The 18,811-nt window shown below is 43.4% G+C and overlaps 1 protein-coding gene across 7 annotated transcripts in view; it reads right to left on the minus strand.

The window, feature by feature from the left end:
- DENND2A (DENN domain containing 2A) overlaps window positions 1-18,811 on the minus strand; it is a 112,886-nt gene that overhangs the window by 51,920 nt on the left and 42,155 nt on the right. For all 7 annotated transcript variants that reach the window (XM_081534315.1, XM_081534316.1, XM_081534311.1 and 4 more), the window contains 2 exons: window positions 17,534-17,633; window positions 12,941-14,098 (listed from right to left, as the gene is read on the minus strand). In XM_081534315.1, coding sequence (XP_081390441.1) covers window positions 12,941-13,968 — 1,028 coding nt within the window. In that variant the 5' untranslated portion in view covers window positions 13,969-14,098; window positions 17,534-17,633. The remainder of the gene's footprint in view (window positions 1-12,940; window positions 14,099-17,533; window positions 17,634-18,811) is intronic.

Here is an 18,811-nt window from a genome sequence, read left to right on the forward strand (position 1 = left end):
TCGCTGATGCCATCCAACCACCTCATCTTTTGTTGTCCCCCTCTCCTCCCACCTTCAGTCTTTCCCAGCATCAGGGTCTTTTCAAATGAGTCAGTTCTTCGCATCAGGTGGTCAAAGTATTGGAGTTTCAGCTTCAGCATCAGTCCTTCCAATGAATATTCAGGACTGATTTCCTTTAGGATGGACTGGTTGGATCTCCTTGCTGTCCAACGGACTCTCAAGAGTCTTCTCCAACACCACAGTTCAAGAGCATCAATTCTTTGGCACTCAGCTTTCTTTATAGTCCAACTCTCACATCCATACATGACTACTGGAAAAACCATAGCTTTGACTAGATGGACCTTTGTTGGCAGTCATGTCTCTGCTTTTTAATATGTTGTCTAGGTTGGTCATAGCTTTTCTTCCAAGGAGTAAGCGTCTTTTAATTTCATGGCTGCAGTCACCATCTGCATGGATTTTGAAGCTCAAAAATGATGTCTTTTTTCATTTCATACCTCTTGTAATCCTTTTTTTACTGTATTTCACAAAAGCGTTGTTCGCAATGTTCGGCAAAGGATGGGGCACACCTCTGGAGGGTCTGAGGAAGTGGATGCAAGGTGGCCCTAACTCCCCATGCCCTGTCAGACCACTCTTCCTGGCCTGCAATGGCAGCTCTCTTCCTCTTCCTCTTTCTGGGTGTAGGCATTTCCCAAGGCTTCTCCTCTTTAGGATGTATACTATTGATTGATTGATTGGCTGTGCGGCTTGCAGGATCTTACCTCCCTGACCAGGGATTGAATCCAGGCCCCAGCAATGAAAGTGCAGAGTCCTAACCACTGGATAACCAGGGAGTTGCCTAGGCTCTATACTTTCAATATTTGCACTTTTGAATTCATCGCCCCTTATCTCCACCCCACCCTCATTCCTTAATACTTGAACTTGGCACTTAGGAGCACAGACAGGGTTCTAGGCTGGATCTCTATGGCCTTAAGTCAGGCCACGAGGCTCAAACTGTCACCTGGGGTTCTGGGGCTTAGGAACAGAAGGTCATGCTCCAAAGGAGGGTCCCGACCCACAAGCTCCTTCTTTTTCCCCTTGAGGTGTCCAAATAGGAGAGGAAGGACTGAGCTTCAGAGCTCTAGTAGAAGGCGCTGGGGGAAGGGAAGCAGGTCTGAGCTGTTTCTCTAAGATGGGAATGGGCTGTGCTGTGACCCCACCCTGAACACTTGCTAGTCTGGGTTTCCGTTAGCCCAGGCTGGCAATAGCCAACAGGTGGACTGGGGCTTGAGGTGTGGCCCAGAGCAGTGTCAAGTAACTGGCCTAGAGCGGCCAGAACTCCTGGGTTTCCCCTGCTGGGCAGACCAAATTTTACACCAGCTAGAGTCCTCACTCAGCACGTACACTACATGGTAGGGAAAAGGCACACTGTTCAAATCATTCATTCAATACTTACTGAGACTGACCGAGTGCCTATCTTGGATCAGCACAATCAAACTTTACAACAACCTTGTGACAGATTACTGTTATTACACACATGTTATGCATGAGAAACCACGTCCAGAGACCTAAGGTAAATTGTTCCCAGTTACAGCAGGAGAACCCAGGAAATCTGGTTGGAGGCTGGTGCTCTTAAACTGACAGGCATCATGCAGAGTATGCAAGTAAGTCAAGGCAGGAGGACAGCTGCAGTCACAGGCCCCAAATTAAAACAGGTGGAGTTTCCAAAGGTTTTTGTGTGGAATCTGAAATAATTTAAAAAATGTATTTATTTATTTATTGGCCTCATGGCTTGTGGAATCTTAGTTCCCCAACCAGGGACTAAACCTGGGCCCTAGGTAGGGAGAGCTCAGAGTCCTAACTACTGGACCACCAGGGAATTTCCAAATTAATTCCTGTATAAAACAGTATTACACACTACTGAGCATTGCCCAGGTAAGCCCTCTATCTCCCTCTGTTTTCCATAATGTAACTAAACTATATGAGGAGATGCTATGAACCCTCACAGGGAAAAGAGGGACAGGTGGGGGGCACTTCACTGGGAGCTGAGCAGTTTCTGCCACAGCGGCAGGAAGCTCTACTCCCAGCAGCAGAGGGACAGGGTGGTGGCCACTGCCCACAGGTAAAGCTTGACTGCCTGGGATTCCAGCATGACCCAGGCTAAGCTAGGTCTTTTCTTTGATTGCAGAAAGGGGCTGCAGCTGGGCCTTGCTTTGCCCTGCAGAGAGCTCTATCATTGTCTGCTGTTAAACATCTCACATCTCATTTGAGGTATCATTGAAGCAGTATTTGTATAGGTCAAATCTTAAAATAATAAAAATTATTATAAAGTATTTATGAAATAGGAGGCTTCCCAGGTGGAATAGTGGTCAAGAATCTGCCTGCCAAGGCAGGAGACACAAGAGATGCCGGTTTGATTTCTGGGTCAGGAAGATTCCCTGGAGGAGGGCATGGCAACCCACTCCAGTATCCTTGCCTGGAGAACCCCATGGACAGAAGAGCCTGGTGGGCTATAGTCCATGGCATTGCAGAGTTGGACACGAATGAGTGACTGAGCATGTACACGTTTATGAAATAATATCTGAGTAGTTTAAATGTTTTAATAATAAATGCCCTAACAATAAAGATGTCTGTATGCTAAAGGCTCTCCAAGTCCCAGTGGACAGCTCCCTTACTTCGAGCATATGTGACACAAGAATCTGGATCATCTGTTGGGGTTTGTTAGGATGGGATTAGCCTGTAATCCAAGTAGCTGCTGTCAGACACTGGGATTTCAAGCTATAATTTGAATGTTATTTATGATCTTTCCGTACTTTCAAGAATAAGATGATAATACAAGGTATCAGCTGTATTTTGCATTTGATTACCAACACATAAAAGGTAACACCAGTCTAATTCATCACAGGGTTTCTTAAAAAGAAGTTCCATTTCTGTATTAAAGTGTTGCTTTTCAGGTGCCTAATTCTTATATAGGAAGCCTGAAAGACAAACTTTAAAGCAACATGAAGCTACTGTCCATACATGATCAAGAAGAAACCAGAAATCTTTACATGCCTAGCTTCCAGAGGCAGTGGGAAAAGAAAATTCCAGTCACAGAGTTTGATTTCTCATTGTCCTGTGTTGGTAACGTATTTTCACCAACATAATAGCTCTATCATGGTTGGTTCCTCCTCAGCACTATTTCCATCATCTGCAGAAATGCCCCTTGGGACTGCAGTACTGTTGTTCTGAGGCTCACGGATTAAACTGATCATCCTATCACTTAGCTGAGTCTTTTCTATGAAATTATTTCTTAACTCAGAAAAAGGTTTTAATACTTTTATTTACATATTAACTTTGAAAGGAAATTTTGAAAGGCTAATGATAACCACATCCAGATCGGCTTCTTTCTCATTTAAACACTTCCATGTTTGTTCCACATTCAGTTGCATGTTTCATAAGCACCTTCTTAGAGTGGAATTGAACTCACAGCTGGTGATGCAAAGATAAGAAGTCCCTGGGACTTCCTTGGTGGTCTAATGGTTAGGACTTCACACTTCTGCTGTGGGGGACATGGGTTCAATCCCTGGTTGGGGAACTAAGATCCTACGTGCCATGTGGTGTGGCCAAAAAAAAAAAAAAAAAACCCAAACCCCTGCAATTTCAAGTAGTATTTTGAATATCCTTTGTGATTTTTTCATATTTTTGTAAATGAAATACTAACATAAGAGCTCATCCTATGTCTCCATTTATATGACGTGTGGATACTTCCCTGACAGTTCAGTGGTTAAGAATCTGCCTGCCAAGGCAGGGAACTTGGGTCTGTTCCCTGGTTCGGGAAGATTCCACATGCCTCCAGGCAGCTAAGCCCATGCTCTAGAGCCCAGGAGCCACAACTACTGAGCCTGTTCTCTGGAGCCAGTGCTCCCCAACAAGAGAAACCACTGCAATGAGGAGCCCGCACACTGCAACTAGAGGAAAGCCCACACAGCAGGGAAAGCCCACACAGCAGTGAAAACCCAGTGCAGCCAAAAATAAAATAAACAAGTAAACAGATGACGCACGGGAAGCTCAAAACGAACTGCAAAGGCTGTCACCATCCATCCAAGTGTTTATGCCTTAAACCTGGAAGTCCTGTGCAGGTTCTTCTTCTCCATCATTGCCCACGTTGAGCCAATTAACCAGAGTTCTACCTACAAAGTACCCCTGAGATCCACTGGCTTCTTTCAGTCCCCTCCGCAGTTACACCACAGGGTGACCCCAGGTGTGTGATCTTCCTCTCACCCCCGACGACTACCCGCCCTGTCCCCTGGTGTCCCTGCCAATCTCCACGCTGCTGCGGAGTGGAGGGGCGAGCTCTTAAAAAACACAAATCGGACTGTGTCTCCCCTCTTCTTAAAAACCTTCAAATGTTTCCTGTTCCTCTTTAGTAACAGGCCCAACCGTTGCCTGGGCTACAGGGCTTTTTCAGAGCTGTCTCTAGAGGCCCCTGGGCCTCAGCTCACACCTTTCCTATCCCTCTGGCCCAACCCTTGCCTTTCACGTCCTCTGGTGGGCTCAAGCCCTTCTTGCCCCAGGGTCTTTGCTTGTTTGTTCACTCAAAATGCATCCCTCATCTTCCAGCCCACCCCCTTGCTGGGTACCTGAGGCCCTGTAACCAAGCCGGCCCTGTTTCCATGACAGGCTAGTTACCCCTGCTGAACATTCCCACAGCACCACTGGCTTCCTCATGGCGCTGAGAGTGGTGAATAACAGAACTAGATGTGTAGTTCTATTACTAGCTTGTAAGTTTCATGAGGGCAGGGTCTCAGTCTACCATGTTCCTTGCTGTAACCTAATACTGCATAGAAAGAAGAAAGAAGGAAAGTGAAGTTGCTCAGTCTTGTCCAACTCTTTGCGTTCCCATGGACTGTAGCCTTCCAGGCTCCTCTGTCCATGGAATTTTCCAGGCAAGAGTATTGGAGTGGGTTGCCATTTCCTTCTCCAGGGGATCTTCATGACTCAGGGACTGAACCCGGGTCTCCTACATTGCAAGCAGATGCTTTACCATCTGAGCCACCAGGGAAGCCCCAGTACTACACAGATACATAGCAAATATTCGTTGGCTGAATAAGTGAGTGAATATTTTAAAAGTTGGTTTTAATGGCCACCTTTACTGATCACAATTCATCCCTATTCGGGGGTAAAAATTTTTTTATCTGTATTCTGAGAGCTGATTTTTTGTTAATTTTTTGAACACATTTCACCCCCAGAATTATTTTAACTGTATTTAAATTTGCTTGGATGGCCTGAGACCCAGCACCCACCTAAAAACATGAGCTTGAAACCAGGGATGCCGTGCTCGGAGTCCCTCACCCCCCTCCCCCAGCTGCCATAGACCCTGCTTCCCTCCATGCCGGTGGTCTTCCCTGGTGGCTCAGATGGTAAAGCATCTGCCTGCAATGTGGGAGACCCAGGTTCAATCCTTGGATTGGGAAGATCCCGTGGAGAAGGAAATGGCAACCCACTCCGGTACTCTTGCCTGGAAAATTCCATGGACTGAGGAGCCTGGTAGGCTACAGTCCATGGACTCGCAAAGAGTTGGACACAACTGAGCGACTTCACTTTCCCTCCATGCCTCGTGACCAGGTGCAGCTCTTCTTGGGAAGAGCATTCATACCACTGTTACCCACCAGTGTTCTTGGCCTCCTTCACCAACAGAAACTGATCAGGGACCAGACAGGCAATTCAGGCAACACTTTATGGGGCTCCTGCTGCACCAGCTGGAGCGAGAACAAATAGCAGGTTCCCTTGGTTGCTCACTCACTGGAGGAGGAGTGGAGGTGAGCTGGTTCCTCATATGATGTGAGGGTAGGGGTGTTTCTAGGGGTTGGGCCAGAGGGATGACTTAGGTGTTTTGCCCACTCCTTAGGTGGTGGTGTGTGCTGAACACATGCACAGTACCCTGCTTTTGCTCCCAGTTCTTCAGAAGTGGCAGTTGCGTTTTTTGGTCTCTTTGGATTTTTTGCTCAGAATTTGCCCCAACAGTGCATGCACGCAGTTATTTTTAGTCCCCTATAGTTTCTTTGTATTTTGTTGCTTGAGGATCAAGCATTGCAGCACTGTAGCAAAGGGTCCCAGGTCCCAGCCTGTCTCACCACCAGGTGATCTGAGTAGGGGGCTAAGCAAGAGAACGCTTATTTCAGCTCTAAGCTCTCACTCTGTTACTGGGTCTCTCCTCCGTTCCGTGCTATGACTGCACGCTGTGGGTTTCTGCTTATCTGTATCCTGGATCCAAAATCAAAACCCATCCCTGGAGAAGGAAATGGCAGCCCACTGCAGTATTCTTGCCTAGGAAATCCCATGGGCAGAGGAGCCTCACGAGCTGCAGTTCATGGAGTCACAAAGAGTCAGACACAACTGAGCAGACACACACACACATGCAACCTTACTGTGGCTACAGGAGAAACAATCTGCCTCTGATACGCAAGCATTAAAACTGTTCACCTAAAAAAAAAAACAGAAGCAATCAGTGGTGTCACAAACAGCTAAAGTATGGAGAAGATTTTAATAATGTTGTAAGAACAAGACTCGGATATTAGTAGTTGATCTAAAATGAACAAGCTGAATGACACTGTCAAAGTTAGTCTGGGCACCAGTCCTTCTGTTTCCTTATTATTTCTTCAAAGGATTTTCAAACCCATAAATAAAATATCAAGCTAATTTTACTCCTCTTAGGAATTAAAAAAAAAATCATCTTTTACTCCAGGCCCTTATCAGGTATTGAAGTGTCCAGCACAAATTCATGTCTAAAGGAACCATATTGCTTTAAGGGTATTGACCAAAAAAATGATATTCAGATACAGACATCCTCAATGGGTGCATCATATTGGAAGATTCTCCTAATACTTTTAGAATGGGGAGGATTTTGGAAAATAAAAAGTTTATGAACAATGATAATTTATTTCGACCATCTTCATCAAATTCAAAGCTAATATATGACATACTAAGGATAATGAAGCCGAGAAGGAAGCAATATAAAAGTATGAACTGAATTACCCTGCACATTTTGATGCACGTTCAGTATATCCCCCTAAAAAAGGAAAGGGGAAAATACAGCTAGCTCAGTTTATGATGGCCCTCAAAATTACCTAGAAAAGCTCTTCAGAGATCCTTTCTTTGAAAGAGATGGTTATTAATTTCAAAGTAACATTGAGGCTGGGTCAAACAGAAAAATGTAACTATTTCATAGCAGAATGTTTTCCTAGAATCTTGTTAGTCATCAGGAAAGCCTAAACTCTTCACAAAGAAGCAGAAACTATCTTGCAGACTGTGGAGCATGCAGGACTGTAGCTTCCTTCCTGAAGTGAAAACATTGATTCATTGCCCTCACTTTGATACCTAACAAACGCTAGAGTTTCAAAGAGAACTACTTCTCATTTTAGCTTTGTTATTAATTTTATATATAACTTTGCTCAAATTACAGACCTTCTATGTCTCTTGCTTTTTATAAAAATGCAAAAGTCTACCTTTGAAAGATTAATGCAAATTGTATGCTATTTTCCGCAAAAATATGTTAAAGTATTTTAAGCTTACAGAAAAAAATTGTGACACTTTTAAAAAGATATAGCTAAAAAAAAAAAAAAAGATATCGCTAAAGAGATGGGACTATTCAGATGAGAAACACTAAATGACATATTTTCAACATTTTCTTGATTGGAAATCTGTAGCTTGATGTAATAAAACTATCTTGAATCATAAAAAAAAGAAAAACTATCCTTAGCCACTATTGTGCCTAATATCCATCATTTCCACCTTCTCATGAGAAATAAAACATGACAATTACTGTTCTAATGAAGAATAATGACCACTCCCTCTACTCTCATCTTGTTGTCTTCCAGTGCAACTGCCATTGAAATTTTTAAATGAATTTGCAAAGTCAAGCTTCTCAGATGCTTCCAGAGTAACTTTTGCTCTAGATCTCAAATGAATCAAACAATTTGCTCCTTTGAAGATTTTTAAATATTGTTTTTAGGCATGGCAGAGTTGCCTCATGGATGTCATGGTGACCGAGACAGACTCACAATGACAGGGATAGACCACAGCGTGGCTGGTACATGAGCGACTAAACGCATGATAGCTGAGGGTGGCTGCCCAGCTGGACTGCTGAGGGGGTCCCCATCAGTCCTAGAGAGAAGGAAATTATAGAATCGATAACATACCATATGATTTGGCAGCCATTTAACGACCGAGGTTTCATGTCCTCAAAAAGTCCTCAAAGTCTTACACTAAAGCCCCAAGGAAAGGCTGAATCTATGTGATGCCAAGATAATCGGTTGAAAAGTTGAAATTTTGGTCATCATGGCTATTCGATTTCAAAAAGATCCAAAAATTCTGTCATGTGATCAAATTAAACTAAAATAAAAAAATCTGAATTCAAATTAAAACATTTTGGGGATACAGACACATGTGAATTCAGGATGCTGCTTACACTTAAAAAATAATAACTTTTCTTGTTAAATGTCAGCCTCAAGGCATTCCTGCCAAAGTTATTAAACGTATGCCATAAAACATACATAACCAAGTTAATGCTGCTGTAGGAACCTTATCTTTGGAATTTCCTGACATGTGAGGGTTTCTCGTGCTCCATTTAGGATTGAAGGCGTAAGTCCTTGCATTTAATTTCCTGGGGCTTTAGAGAAATGAAGAAAGAAGACAGACGAAGGGGAAAGAGGGAAAGGAGAGAAAAGAGGGGAAAAAAGAGCAGGAGAAAAAAGGAAGAGAGAAAGAGAAGAAAAAGACATTTTCTCAAACCCAGAATCGGAATCCATTGGTTTGGCTCTTGCTGAGGTGGACTAATCGGCATATGAAAATAAGCTGGATACATTCTCGGCAGTGCACAGCCTGGCCGTGTAATTCTAAACCCTCATAACCTCAAAATCCTTAATCATTTCTTTCTTCAACTTGGCTTGGCTTTCCTGCCTCAGAGAGGACAGTAAGTCTGCCAAATTCAGAGTTAAGCCTTTTCTTTTTTTTAAGCGACAGGACCACAATAAAGAGCATATTTTGTTTTTTAAGAGTAGAAAGCGAACATCTTGCCCTCATCGCCTCCACTGTACAATTTCAAACAAAAGGAGAACTCCAAAGCCAAAAGTTCTTTAAACACAGCTGATGCAACCATATCCAAATTGGCCAAAAAAATTTCATCTTTGGACTGAAACAAAGTAACTTTAGCTGGTTTTAGAGAAAATGCTAGAGGACTGAAAAGAGCAGATGGTAGCTAAGAGAGAAAAGATAATGGGAATAACTGTTCACCAGGTTGATTTGTCTGCCCACAGATGACACAGTTCAAAGACTCCAATTTCTCAGAACGAGCCTGCCCCTGGGAAAGAGGCCTTCTTTGGAGCAACATCCCAGAAAGGGCACAGAAGGGCTTCTGTGGAGAAGCACGGGGGACAGAAGCAGAAAAGTCATAAGAGCACCCAGGCCTCTGAGGTTGGCGCTGGTTTGGGAAAGAATTTAGAATTAGAGATGGATTCAAACTTTCTTAGCACATAAATTCTTTTCTCGTTCTCCTCCTGGATGCTCAGTCATGTACGACTCTTTGTGACCCCATGGACTGTAGCCCGCCATGTTCCTCTGTCCATGGGATTCTCCAGGCAAGAATGCTGGAATGGGTTGCCATGCCCTCCTCCAGGGGATCTTCCTGACCCAGGCATCAAATCCATGTCTCTTATGTCTCCAACATTGGCAGGCAGATTCTTTACCACTGAGCCACCTGGGAAGCCCTCAAATTTTTTTTTTTTAATTAGCTTCTTTATCTATTTTTTAACTTTACAATATTGTATTGGTTTTAGATATCACAAGACACTGATACCAAAGCTTGTAAAGTTAGTACAATAAAATCCAAGTATAGACTAGTCCCATTTACAGAATATTTATACGAAAATCTTAAATACAATATTAGCATTAATAGGTCAAAGAAGAAGAACCATATGATCATATAAAGTTTCTGAAAAGTAATTTGACAAACCCAATCCTATTTTTTAAAACTCTTAGTTAAAAAAAGAAAAAAGGACTACCAGTGAACACTACCTTGATAGAATGAAAATGTAACTCCAACAAGGGTGTTTGAAAGTAGAACACCAGAAGCATTATCATTAAAGTTAGGGTGGGACAAGGCTGCCCGGTGCTATCAGCACTATTATTTCACACTGTTATAAAAGTATTAGTGCAATTTAGTAAGAGAGAGAATTTGGAGATATAAATCAAAAAGAAAAAAACTTAAAATGATAATTCTTTGCAAACAATATTATTATATACATGGAAAGTCCAAGAGAATCAACTGATAACTAGAAACAGTAATAAATTTCTTCAAGGGCTCTTTCAAATGAGTAATATATAAAAATAGTTTTCTTAAATACAAAGACCATATAATGAGAAAAAAAGATTCCATTAACAATGGCAACAAAAAGATAAAATACTATAAACTTAGCAAATGTATGGAATCCCAATTAAAAGCTGACATATTTACTGTGTGTGAAATTTGACAGCGATGCATAGAATACTTAGAAAAATACACCCAAGAATATTCAAGACATTTTTGAATAAGGAGAATAATCAGGAAATAAATAATTAGGAAATAAATAAGAGCTTTATAATTATTAAAAAGGAGACCAAATGATCATTTGTGTGTATATTACATGATAGAATATGTAGAATGTCCAAAAGAATCCACTGATTAATTATTAGCAACAATAAGAAATTTTTGTTAAGCTCTACTAGATAGTAAAACAGATTAAGAGGTTAAAATAGTTACAACTGTTTGGTCTTAGAAAAGAAATACGTACCCTGATTAATTAAACAGAATACAGCCAGAGAAAAATAACAGCTAACATTTATTAATCATTTACTATATACCAGACTCTATTTTAACTTATGTTTGCAAATATTTACTCATCCAATCTTCACAACAAAGCTATGAAATGGTTACTATAATTATCTCCATTTTACAGATAAGTAAAATAAGGCTCAGACAAATTCAGTAGCTTGTCCAATGTCACACAGCTAGGAAGTAGCGGAGTTAGTAAGTTCTCCAGCTCTAGAGTCTTCTCTAATGCTATATTCTGCTCATTACAGCATTATTTGTAAACTGGAGACAACCTAAGTGTATATCAGCAGGGAAATGGTTAATTAAAATATGGTTTAGACACATGATGTAAAGATGGCAGTTAAAAAAGGAAGGTGAAAAGAAAAAGGTGGCAACATGGAACTATCTCAATGATATCTTAAGTAAAACACGGTTGGTATACAGCATGATTTCATTTTTTAAAGGATATAAGACATATGTGTATATGTCTAGAAATTGTAGAATACCCAACCTTTTTTCCCCTAGAAGAGAACATAAGAAATTACATTTTTGGCACCCAAAGAATCCTTCCTAACAGACCATGTTGAGTAGGAAACTGATATGATTGAATCTGTATTTCAAAAAAACTCCCCTGGCTGCTGGGAAGGAAAATACTGGGGGTGGGGGGCAGGTAGATACAACATGACTAAGGTGCAGCAGTGGAGGAGATGTAGTCAGGTGTAAGAAAATGCTTTAAAACTAGAACCAAAGGACTTGCTGATGAATTAGATTGGTGGTGTGCGAAAATAAGAGAAATCATAAATGACTCCTAGGGTTTGGGGCATAAGCAAAATGAAGGGTGATACCATTTAATCAGAGAGCATCTATCTGGGGAGGAGATCATTTTAGTAGTGGCCCATATTGAGAATTTAGGTTTAGACATATTAAGTCCAAGCTATTAGATAACCAAATGGAGACCCAAGCAGCAGATGACTATACAAACCAAAAGCTAGGAGAGGGTCAGGGCCGGAGACACACATTTGGGAATCATAAGCATGTAATTAACATTTAAAAACATGAGAGTGGGTAAGACCAGTTTAAGGGAGTGTGTGTAGATGGAAGAGAGGAGACCTGATCCTGGGATGGGGTGTAGATGGGTTAAGGGGGGATGTTGCTCAACAGGTAGAAGGAGTGGAGGAACAGCCAGTGAAGTATGACTAACAGGAAGGCAGAAGATCTAGAAGCCTACAGTGGACATAAGATAAGGGGGTGTGAGTCAAGCTGGTCCACAAAGGCTAAGCGAGGTCAGTCAAGAAAAGCACAGAGAACTGACATACTGGATTTAGCAAGGATGGAGGTCGTAGGTGGACTTGGCCAACAGAAGTTCTAGGATTAGTAGCAAAAGCCCTACTGCAGGGAGTCAGGCTAAACCCAGGCGGGAAGCAGTGGTGACAGCAGGGACAGACAGCTATTTGGAGGAGGTTTTCCTCAGTAGAGGGTTTCCAGATTAGGAGGTATCAAACCAATTAGCACATTACAGAAACAGACTAGAGATCAGGTTTCAGAACAGCAAAGAAATTGTCTCCAAAGCACAGATTTTACCTTTAAGCATTCACAGGTTTTTATTATCTAAGGTATTTTAATATTACAGAATATTTACCATGTGAGCATCTATATGTATAAGTGAGAAAACTGAAGCCTCGAGACATTAAGTAACTTGTTCCAAGTCAGACAGACCGTGAGAGGGCCAGGATAGCCCAGGTAGTGTTTCTAGAGTCCATACCAAGAAAAAACACGAAAGCAAGAGGGAGGAGAGACCTGGAGCACCACATACAAGGTGGGGATGGTAGTGGCAGAATGAGCATCAATTAGTAGATTGCCAGTGTTAACACACGTTTTCATTTAACCCTTGGTTACTGTCTGAGTTACAAGCACTCATTCACATCTACAGGGTGATCTTTCAAAGCGAATACTCTTTTTCTGAGGACAAGGAACAAGCACAAGACACCTGTACATCAGTTACCACGTCTTCAGTTTAATCAGTGAACCATCTTAAGCTATGGATGGTCTCGACTAACTACAAGATCCGATGGTTTAATAAACAGTTAGGCTGAGGACAGACAGTTGCCATGGGGCATAAAGTCACTGGTCACCTACCTGTGGTCAGCACTGGCTTTTGGTCTCCCGCTCCACAGTCTTCTGTTCACAGAGGGGGGCGGGGGAGAGGAGGGCAGGGGCGGGGGAGGTAGAGAGGGCAGAGGAGGCAGGTTCCTTCTGTCTTTCCGGAAGCTCGTGCCTGGGTTCCCATCCTTGTCCCCTTCTCCATCGTGTTTGAAAGTTCTCCGGGGTTTGGGCAAGGGGTTGATGAAGGGTTTTGTGGGGGGGTCCTCCAAGCCTCTGTACACACTCTCCAGGCTCTGGTCACAGGGCCTCCTGCACAAGCCTTTCCTTTCCTCGGCAGCCTCAAGGGTAGGCTCCCTGGCTTCCAGGTCCAGGCGGTGGGCTCTGAATTCTGAGCCGCTCCCACCCCCACGGTGCTCAGGAAGGGTGGGCGCCTCCTCGGCCTTGTCCGGCAGGCAGTGTGGGGAATAACACGTGCCTGGTAACTGGGGATCCAACCCGGCAGACCCATCCTTCAGAGCCTGCTCGAGTTTCTTGACCTGCTTCAGCACAGAGAGGCTATCGTTCTGAAAGCGCTGTTTGCCAAGCCTGGGTTCCCGGCCTCTGCCCGAGCTGGGAGCCAGCTCCCGGGCTGGCTGGCTCAGGTCCGGCCTCTGCTCAGCATCCTGTGCTCTGACCTTCACTTTATTCCGCTCATCCTCTCTACTTTCCACGTCCAGCCTCGTTCCGTTCTGAGCCTCGGCGATCCGAGTCCTCGAACCATCACTGCTTCTCCTCTCCGTCACACAGGACACCAGGTAGTCCTCCTGGCCATCTGCCTTCCTGCCAGGGGCAGGAGTGGGCAACTCCCTTTTCCCTTCCCATTCTGATATCTTGTCCTTTATGCTGAGGGACGTGTGCCGGGCCCTGCCTTGGGCGGGAGGGCAGGGGTCCTGAACACTGCCCAGCTGCCTCTTGCCAGCCCTGCTGGTTCCTTTAGCGCTGAGATCTGAAGCTGAGTCACTGATGATCATATCTGAGCTGAACATGTTCTGCTGAAAACAGTCCACTCTTGGCTCTAGCATCAGGTTATGGAGGCTCTCCAGGGGGCTTCTTCAGAAGGCTGGATCCTGATTAGTCTCTAGGAAAGGGATGGAGGACCTAAATGGCTTCCTTTGAGGGTCTTCTCCAGTCTTTGGACCGTCCACCTTGACCCTAAACAAGAAAGACAAACACTGAGTGAGGCATTCTTGGTTATTGTTCCTCACACGTCACAGCGATTTGCTGAAACTTAGATATAAATTGTCGGGCTTCCCTTGCGGCTCAGCTGGTAAAGAATCTGCCTGCAACGTGGGAGACCTGGGTTCGATCCCTGGGTTGGGAAGATCCCCTAGAGAAGGGAAAGGCTACCCACTCTAGTATTCTGGCCTGAAGAATTCCATGGACTGTATAGTCAGTCCATGGGGTCGAAAAGAGTCGGATATGACTGAGCGACTTTCATTTTCACTTTCAGATATAAATGTTAGATACTAGTTGCAAGCCACAAACATTGAAACCACTATTTAAAAAATCACTTTGTGTTCTTCTCTTGGGGAGACAGCATAATGGAATGAAAGGAGCTATTGGACTATGGTGTTCAGTAGACTTGGGTGTAAATCCTGATTCAACCACTGACCAGTTGTGTGATCTTGGCTAAGTTGTTTAACTTCTCCAAACCTCAGTTTCCTCATCTGTGAAATGGGAATAACAATACACATACCTACCAAGGTGGCTGTAAACACTTAATAAACTAGCCCATATTAAGTATCTAGTATGGTGTGAGTGTACAATAAATGGCAGTTATCATTATTGCTAGCTTTTTCCCAATGAAAATAGAAGTTTCACGAGATAGAAAATTATACCAACAGAAGATCCTTTGGAATGATTATTTAAAAATTAAACCAAATGCCACAAGTCATGAAGTTTTTCCTAATTCTGGGCTTGATAAATTGTCCTGATTTGAGTGGGTAAAGCCACAATGATTGGCTGCATTTGACTGGAAACCCCTCTAGAATGTGAACCCTACTAGGCTGGTTTCTCTGGGAGGATGGGGATTGTTTTGTTTGTCTATTCATCCCTAGCACCCCTAACAACACCTGGCAGAGTAGGTGGTCACTAATACCTGTTGCATGAATAAGCGAGTAAATGAGCAGATGCAGATTTCCTGCATGGCCTAGAACTGCACTGTCTGGTATAGTAGTCACTAGCCAGATGCAGCTATTTAAACTAAAATCAAATTAAATCAAAGCTTTGGTTCCTCAGTTGCAGCAGCCACATGTCAAGGACTCAGTAGTCACGTGTGGTTAACAGTTACTATACTGGATGGAGTAGAAAACAATTTCTATGACTGCAAAAAGGTCTCACTCAACAAAAACGTGTGGGGACATAGGCCTCCAAATGTGATTTTAGAAGATCAGTTAGCGCCATGAAGATGTTAAAAATTATTTAGAAAGAAAAACGGAAGCTCCAATACTTGGGCCACCTGATGTGAAGAGCTCACTCATCGGAAAAGACCCTGATGCTAGGAAAGATGGCAGGCAGGAGGAGACGGGGGCGACAGAGGATGAGATGGCTGGATGGCGTCACTGACTCAACGAGCATGAGTTTGAGCAAGCTCTGGGAGATAATGAAGGACAGAGAAACCTGGTGTGTTGCAGTCTACGGCATCGCAGTCAGACACGATTTAGTGACTGGACAGCAATGAGCGTGAGAGTATCGGTGTTTTGCAATGCGAAGCATTTCTTCCACCAGCAAAGGTCATGAGTGAGCACAGTGACCTTAAATGTGCCAAGATGAGCAAGTGTGCATGGACCGACTTGATGGTGCATGTTTTCTGAATACACAGGCTCTCGGAAACTCCAGCTAAGGTTCACATGAGGGATGAGTAACTAGCAATTTCACGCATCCTGTTACTATCTAGCTTTCTAGTCCAGAGACTAATGGTTGTTTATATAAAGACTTCTTCCTGGCTTGAGATATTAACATGTAAATTATGTTGTTTTTCTTGGTTGCTTAGGATAAATCAGAAACTTGTGAAATTGCAAACACATTTTCATGTTAAATATGGCTATCAAAGCAGATTTCCTTATTTAAATAATCAATTACCATTCATAACAGAGCACTTACAGAAAAGAAACACTTTTTTAACAGTTCTGTTACCACTGAGGACATTAGCATGAATTCAAATTTTAGTCAGAATCAGAGTTAGAATCAGTTAGATATTCTACTGAGAATTCAAAAGCCAGAAATTTAACTCCTTGCTCTTAACTGTCTAGAGGCAAGATGAAGAAACAGGACACATAAAAACACAATTCAAGTTAGTTCATGCTTAGTGAGAACTGATGATATAATATATAATCATTAACATCATATGTACTATTAAATAATATTGACAGTAGATGAATATATGACTTTGGAGTTAAAGGGACCTGGGTTTGGACCTTGGTTTCATTTTTTTTCACCTTACAATGAGAATACTGAAATTTTATTGGTGTGGAGGCCAAATTTATTTTGTTTGCCATGCTCAATATATAGCAGGTAGTCAATAAATTAAATGAGTGAAAGGATGTGTTAATATATGTAAACTACCCACAGTACAGCATACATTATAAGTCTTGATAGCAATAAATGGTAACTAGTGTTACTGTAATAGTTCTAGTTATTGTCTAAGATCCCAAACATCTGGAGGGACTTTACAATCACTGAGGGTCCATCTAAAAACTGAAGAGGAAAAAAGGCTAGTCTGTTAGAAAACTACCCTGGAATTATAAAGCTCAAGCAGCAGTGGGAAGGATGATGAAACCAGGGGCAGAGTGCCTTCTGTACATGTTTGCTGGACCCAAGAACTTCTCTAGTTCCCGTTTCCAGCATTCTGTGGCCCTTGAAGGTGCTCTGGACTGGGGTGCACAGCTGTGAACAGCTCAGTGATCTGTGAACAGCTCAGTGACTGCCAACTCCACTGTAGAATGTGAGACAGGGTACTGGAGGAAAGGGCTGTATCTGGGGAGAAAACAACCCTGCTAATGTAAGATGGGTAAAAAGGCTGTGTGGACAGGTGCAGGCGCAAAGCTTTAGGGCTCAACAATAATTAAAACACCTGAACAAAACGGATAACCAACAAGGACCTACTGTGCAGCACAGGGAATTCTGCTCAATGTTATGTGGCAGCCTGGATGGGTGGGGGGAGTTTGGAGGAGAATGGATACATGTGTATGTATGGCTGAGTCCCTTTGCTGTTCACCTGAAATTATCACAACATTGTTCACTGGCTATATCCCAATACAAAATAAAAAGCTAAAAATAAATAAACAAAATGCAGTTTTTAAAAAAGAAAAATAAACCCTGGACTGGAAGGCATACATGGGGATAAGGCCCGAGGTGGACCCTGGGCATCAGCCAGACCTTCCCTTGACCACTGTGGTCCTGTGCCGTTGACTGAGCACAGGGCATGGAGACGGTTTACAGGGGAGGGTGCTCATCACAACGACTTAGACCAGAAAGCTTCCTTAGTTCAGGGAGGTGGGGTTCGTGAGGAGGGAAAGGCAGTGGAAAAAGGAAGGTGATTGAGAATATGGGCCAACTTCTGCAGTCATGGGGGAGAAAAGTTCTTACTTGTCAGCCAATTTGTAGCCCAGGTTTTCAGTCCGGCTGTGGCTGCCCTTGGCCGGCCTGCACAGTCATCATGTCAACACCAAGAGGAGCTCCGAGTTGCCTGGAACAGGAAGGCACACTCAGTGAGGATGGCAGCAAATCCAGGGTCTACACCCCAAACTATCCCTGGTGGATTCCACCCTGGACTAGGGGGTGACAGGGTTGCACCATATAGAATTCCTAATGCAGAGAGGGGTGGGGTCAGAGGCACAGAATCCGAGGTCCACCCACATTCAGCACCCATGCCAGTGCTTCTCATGTATGCAGGCGTGTGTGTGTGTGTGTCTTTTAGATAAAAGTAACCAAAAATTTTTAGAAAATATGTAACCTTAGAAAGTATAACAAATACCAGCACAACTTGACACTTGTTCAAGGCTCTGTAAGAACCAGTGATGTGCGAACAGACCCCAAAGAAGAGAAGAGTTGTTACTTAATTTGAAACAAGAAATAAACCACCTGCTCAAGTGGCAATGCCTACATAGAGCTATTCTATTCTTCTGCTGCCCTGACGCTGGGTGTAAACCCACTGTCTTTGGCTTTAGAGCCCTGCATGAAGAGACTCTTTCAGAGGCTCAGAATCCAGGAGCGGCAAACGCTCAGCCACTACGTCATCTGTCTGGTCTGTGAAAACTAGGAGACGATCCTAGCAGACCCAGGCTTCCCACAGAACATCTCAAACCTGCAAGATGCTAAGGACCACGTAGGTACCAAAGGAGCAATCTCAGTGGAGAAGCAGCAGTTTTATAAAACTTCAGGGCCTGACATCCAAATGAACTGAAGTAACTGATTAAATGTACTACTTCAATAGCAAGTCCCTACAGAACTCTGTGTCTCTCATCACAAGGACAAACAAGCATGGCTTAGGTGGATGTGGCTAGGAAGATGAGACCCGTCATCGAATGCCAACAGGATCCGCCCTGCAATTCTTCTGTAAAGCATGAACATGAGGGACTGGGGTCCTATTTGATGGAGAGAAGGTGACTCCTTGACTACAGGTTTGGAGAATACTCAGACTCTGGAGAGTCACATGTCTTTTCCACTGAAAGTGCAAGTTGCTCAGTTGTGTCTGACTCTTTGCGACCCCTTTGGAATTCTCCAGGCCAGAATACTGGAGTGGGTAGCCTTTCCCTTCTCCAGGGGGTCTTCCCAACCCAGGTCTCCTGCACTATGGTGGATGGTTTACCAGCTGAGCCACAAGGGAAGCCAGAGAATACTGGAGTGGGTAGCCTATCCCTTTTC

Source organism: Giraffa tippelskirchi, chromosome 10, assembly GCF_054371585.1.
Source record: "Giraffa tippelskirchi isolate mGirTip1 chromosome 10, T2T-mGirTip1v1.2.pri, whole genome shotgun sequence".
Lineage (NCBI taxonomy): Eukaryota > Metazoa > Chordata > Mammalia > Artiodactyla > Giraffidae > Giraffa > Giraffa tippelskirchi.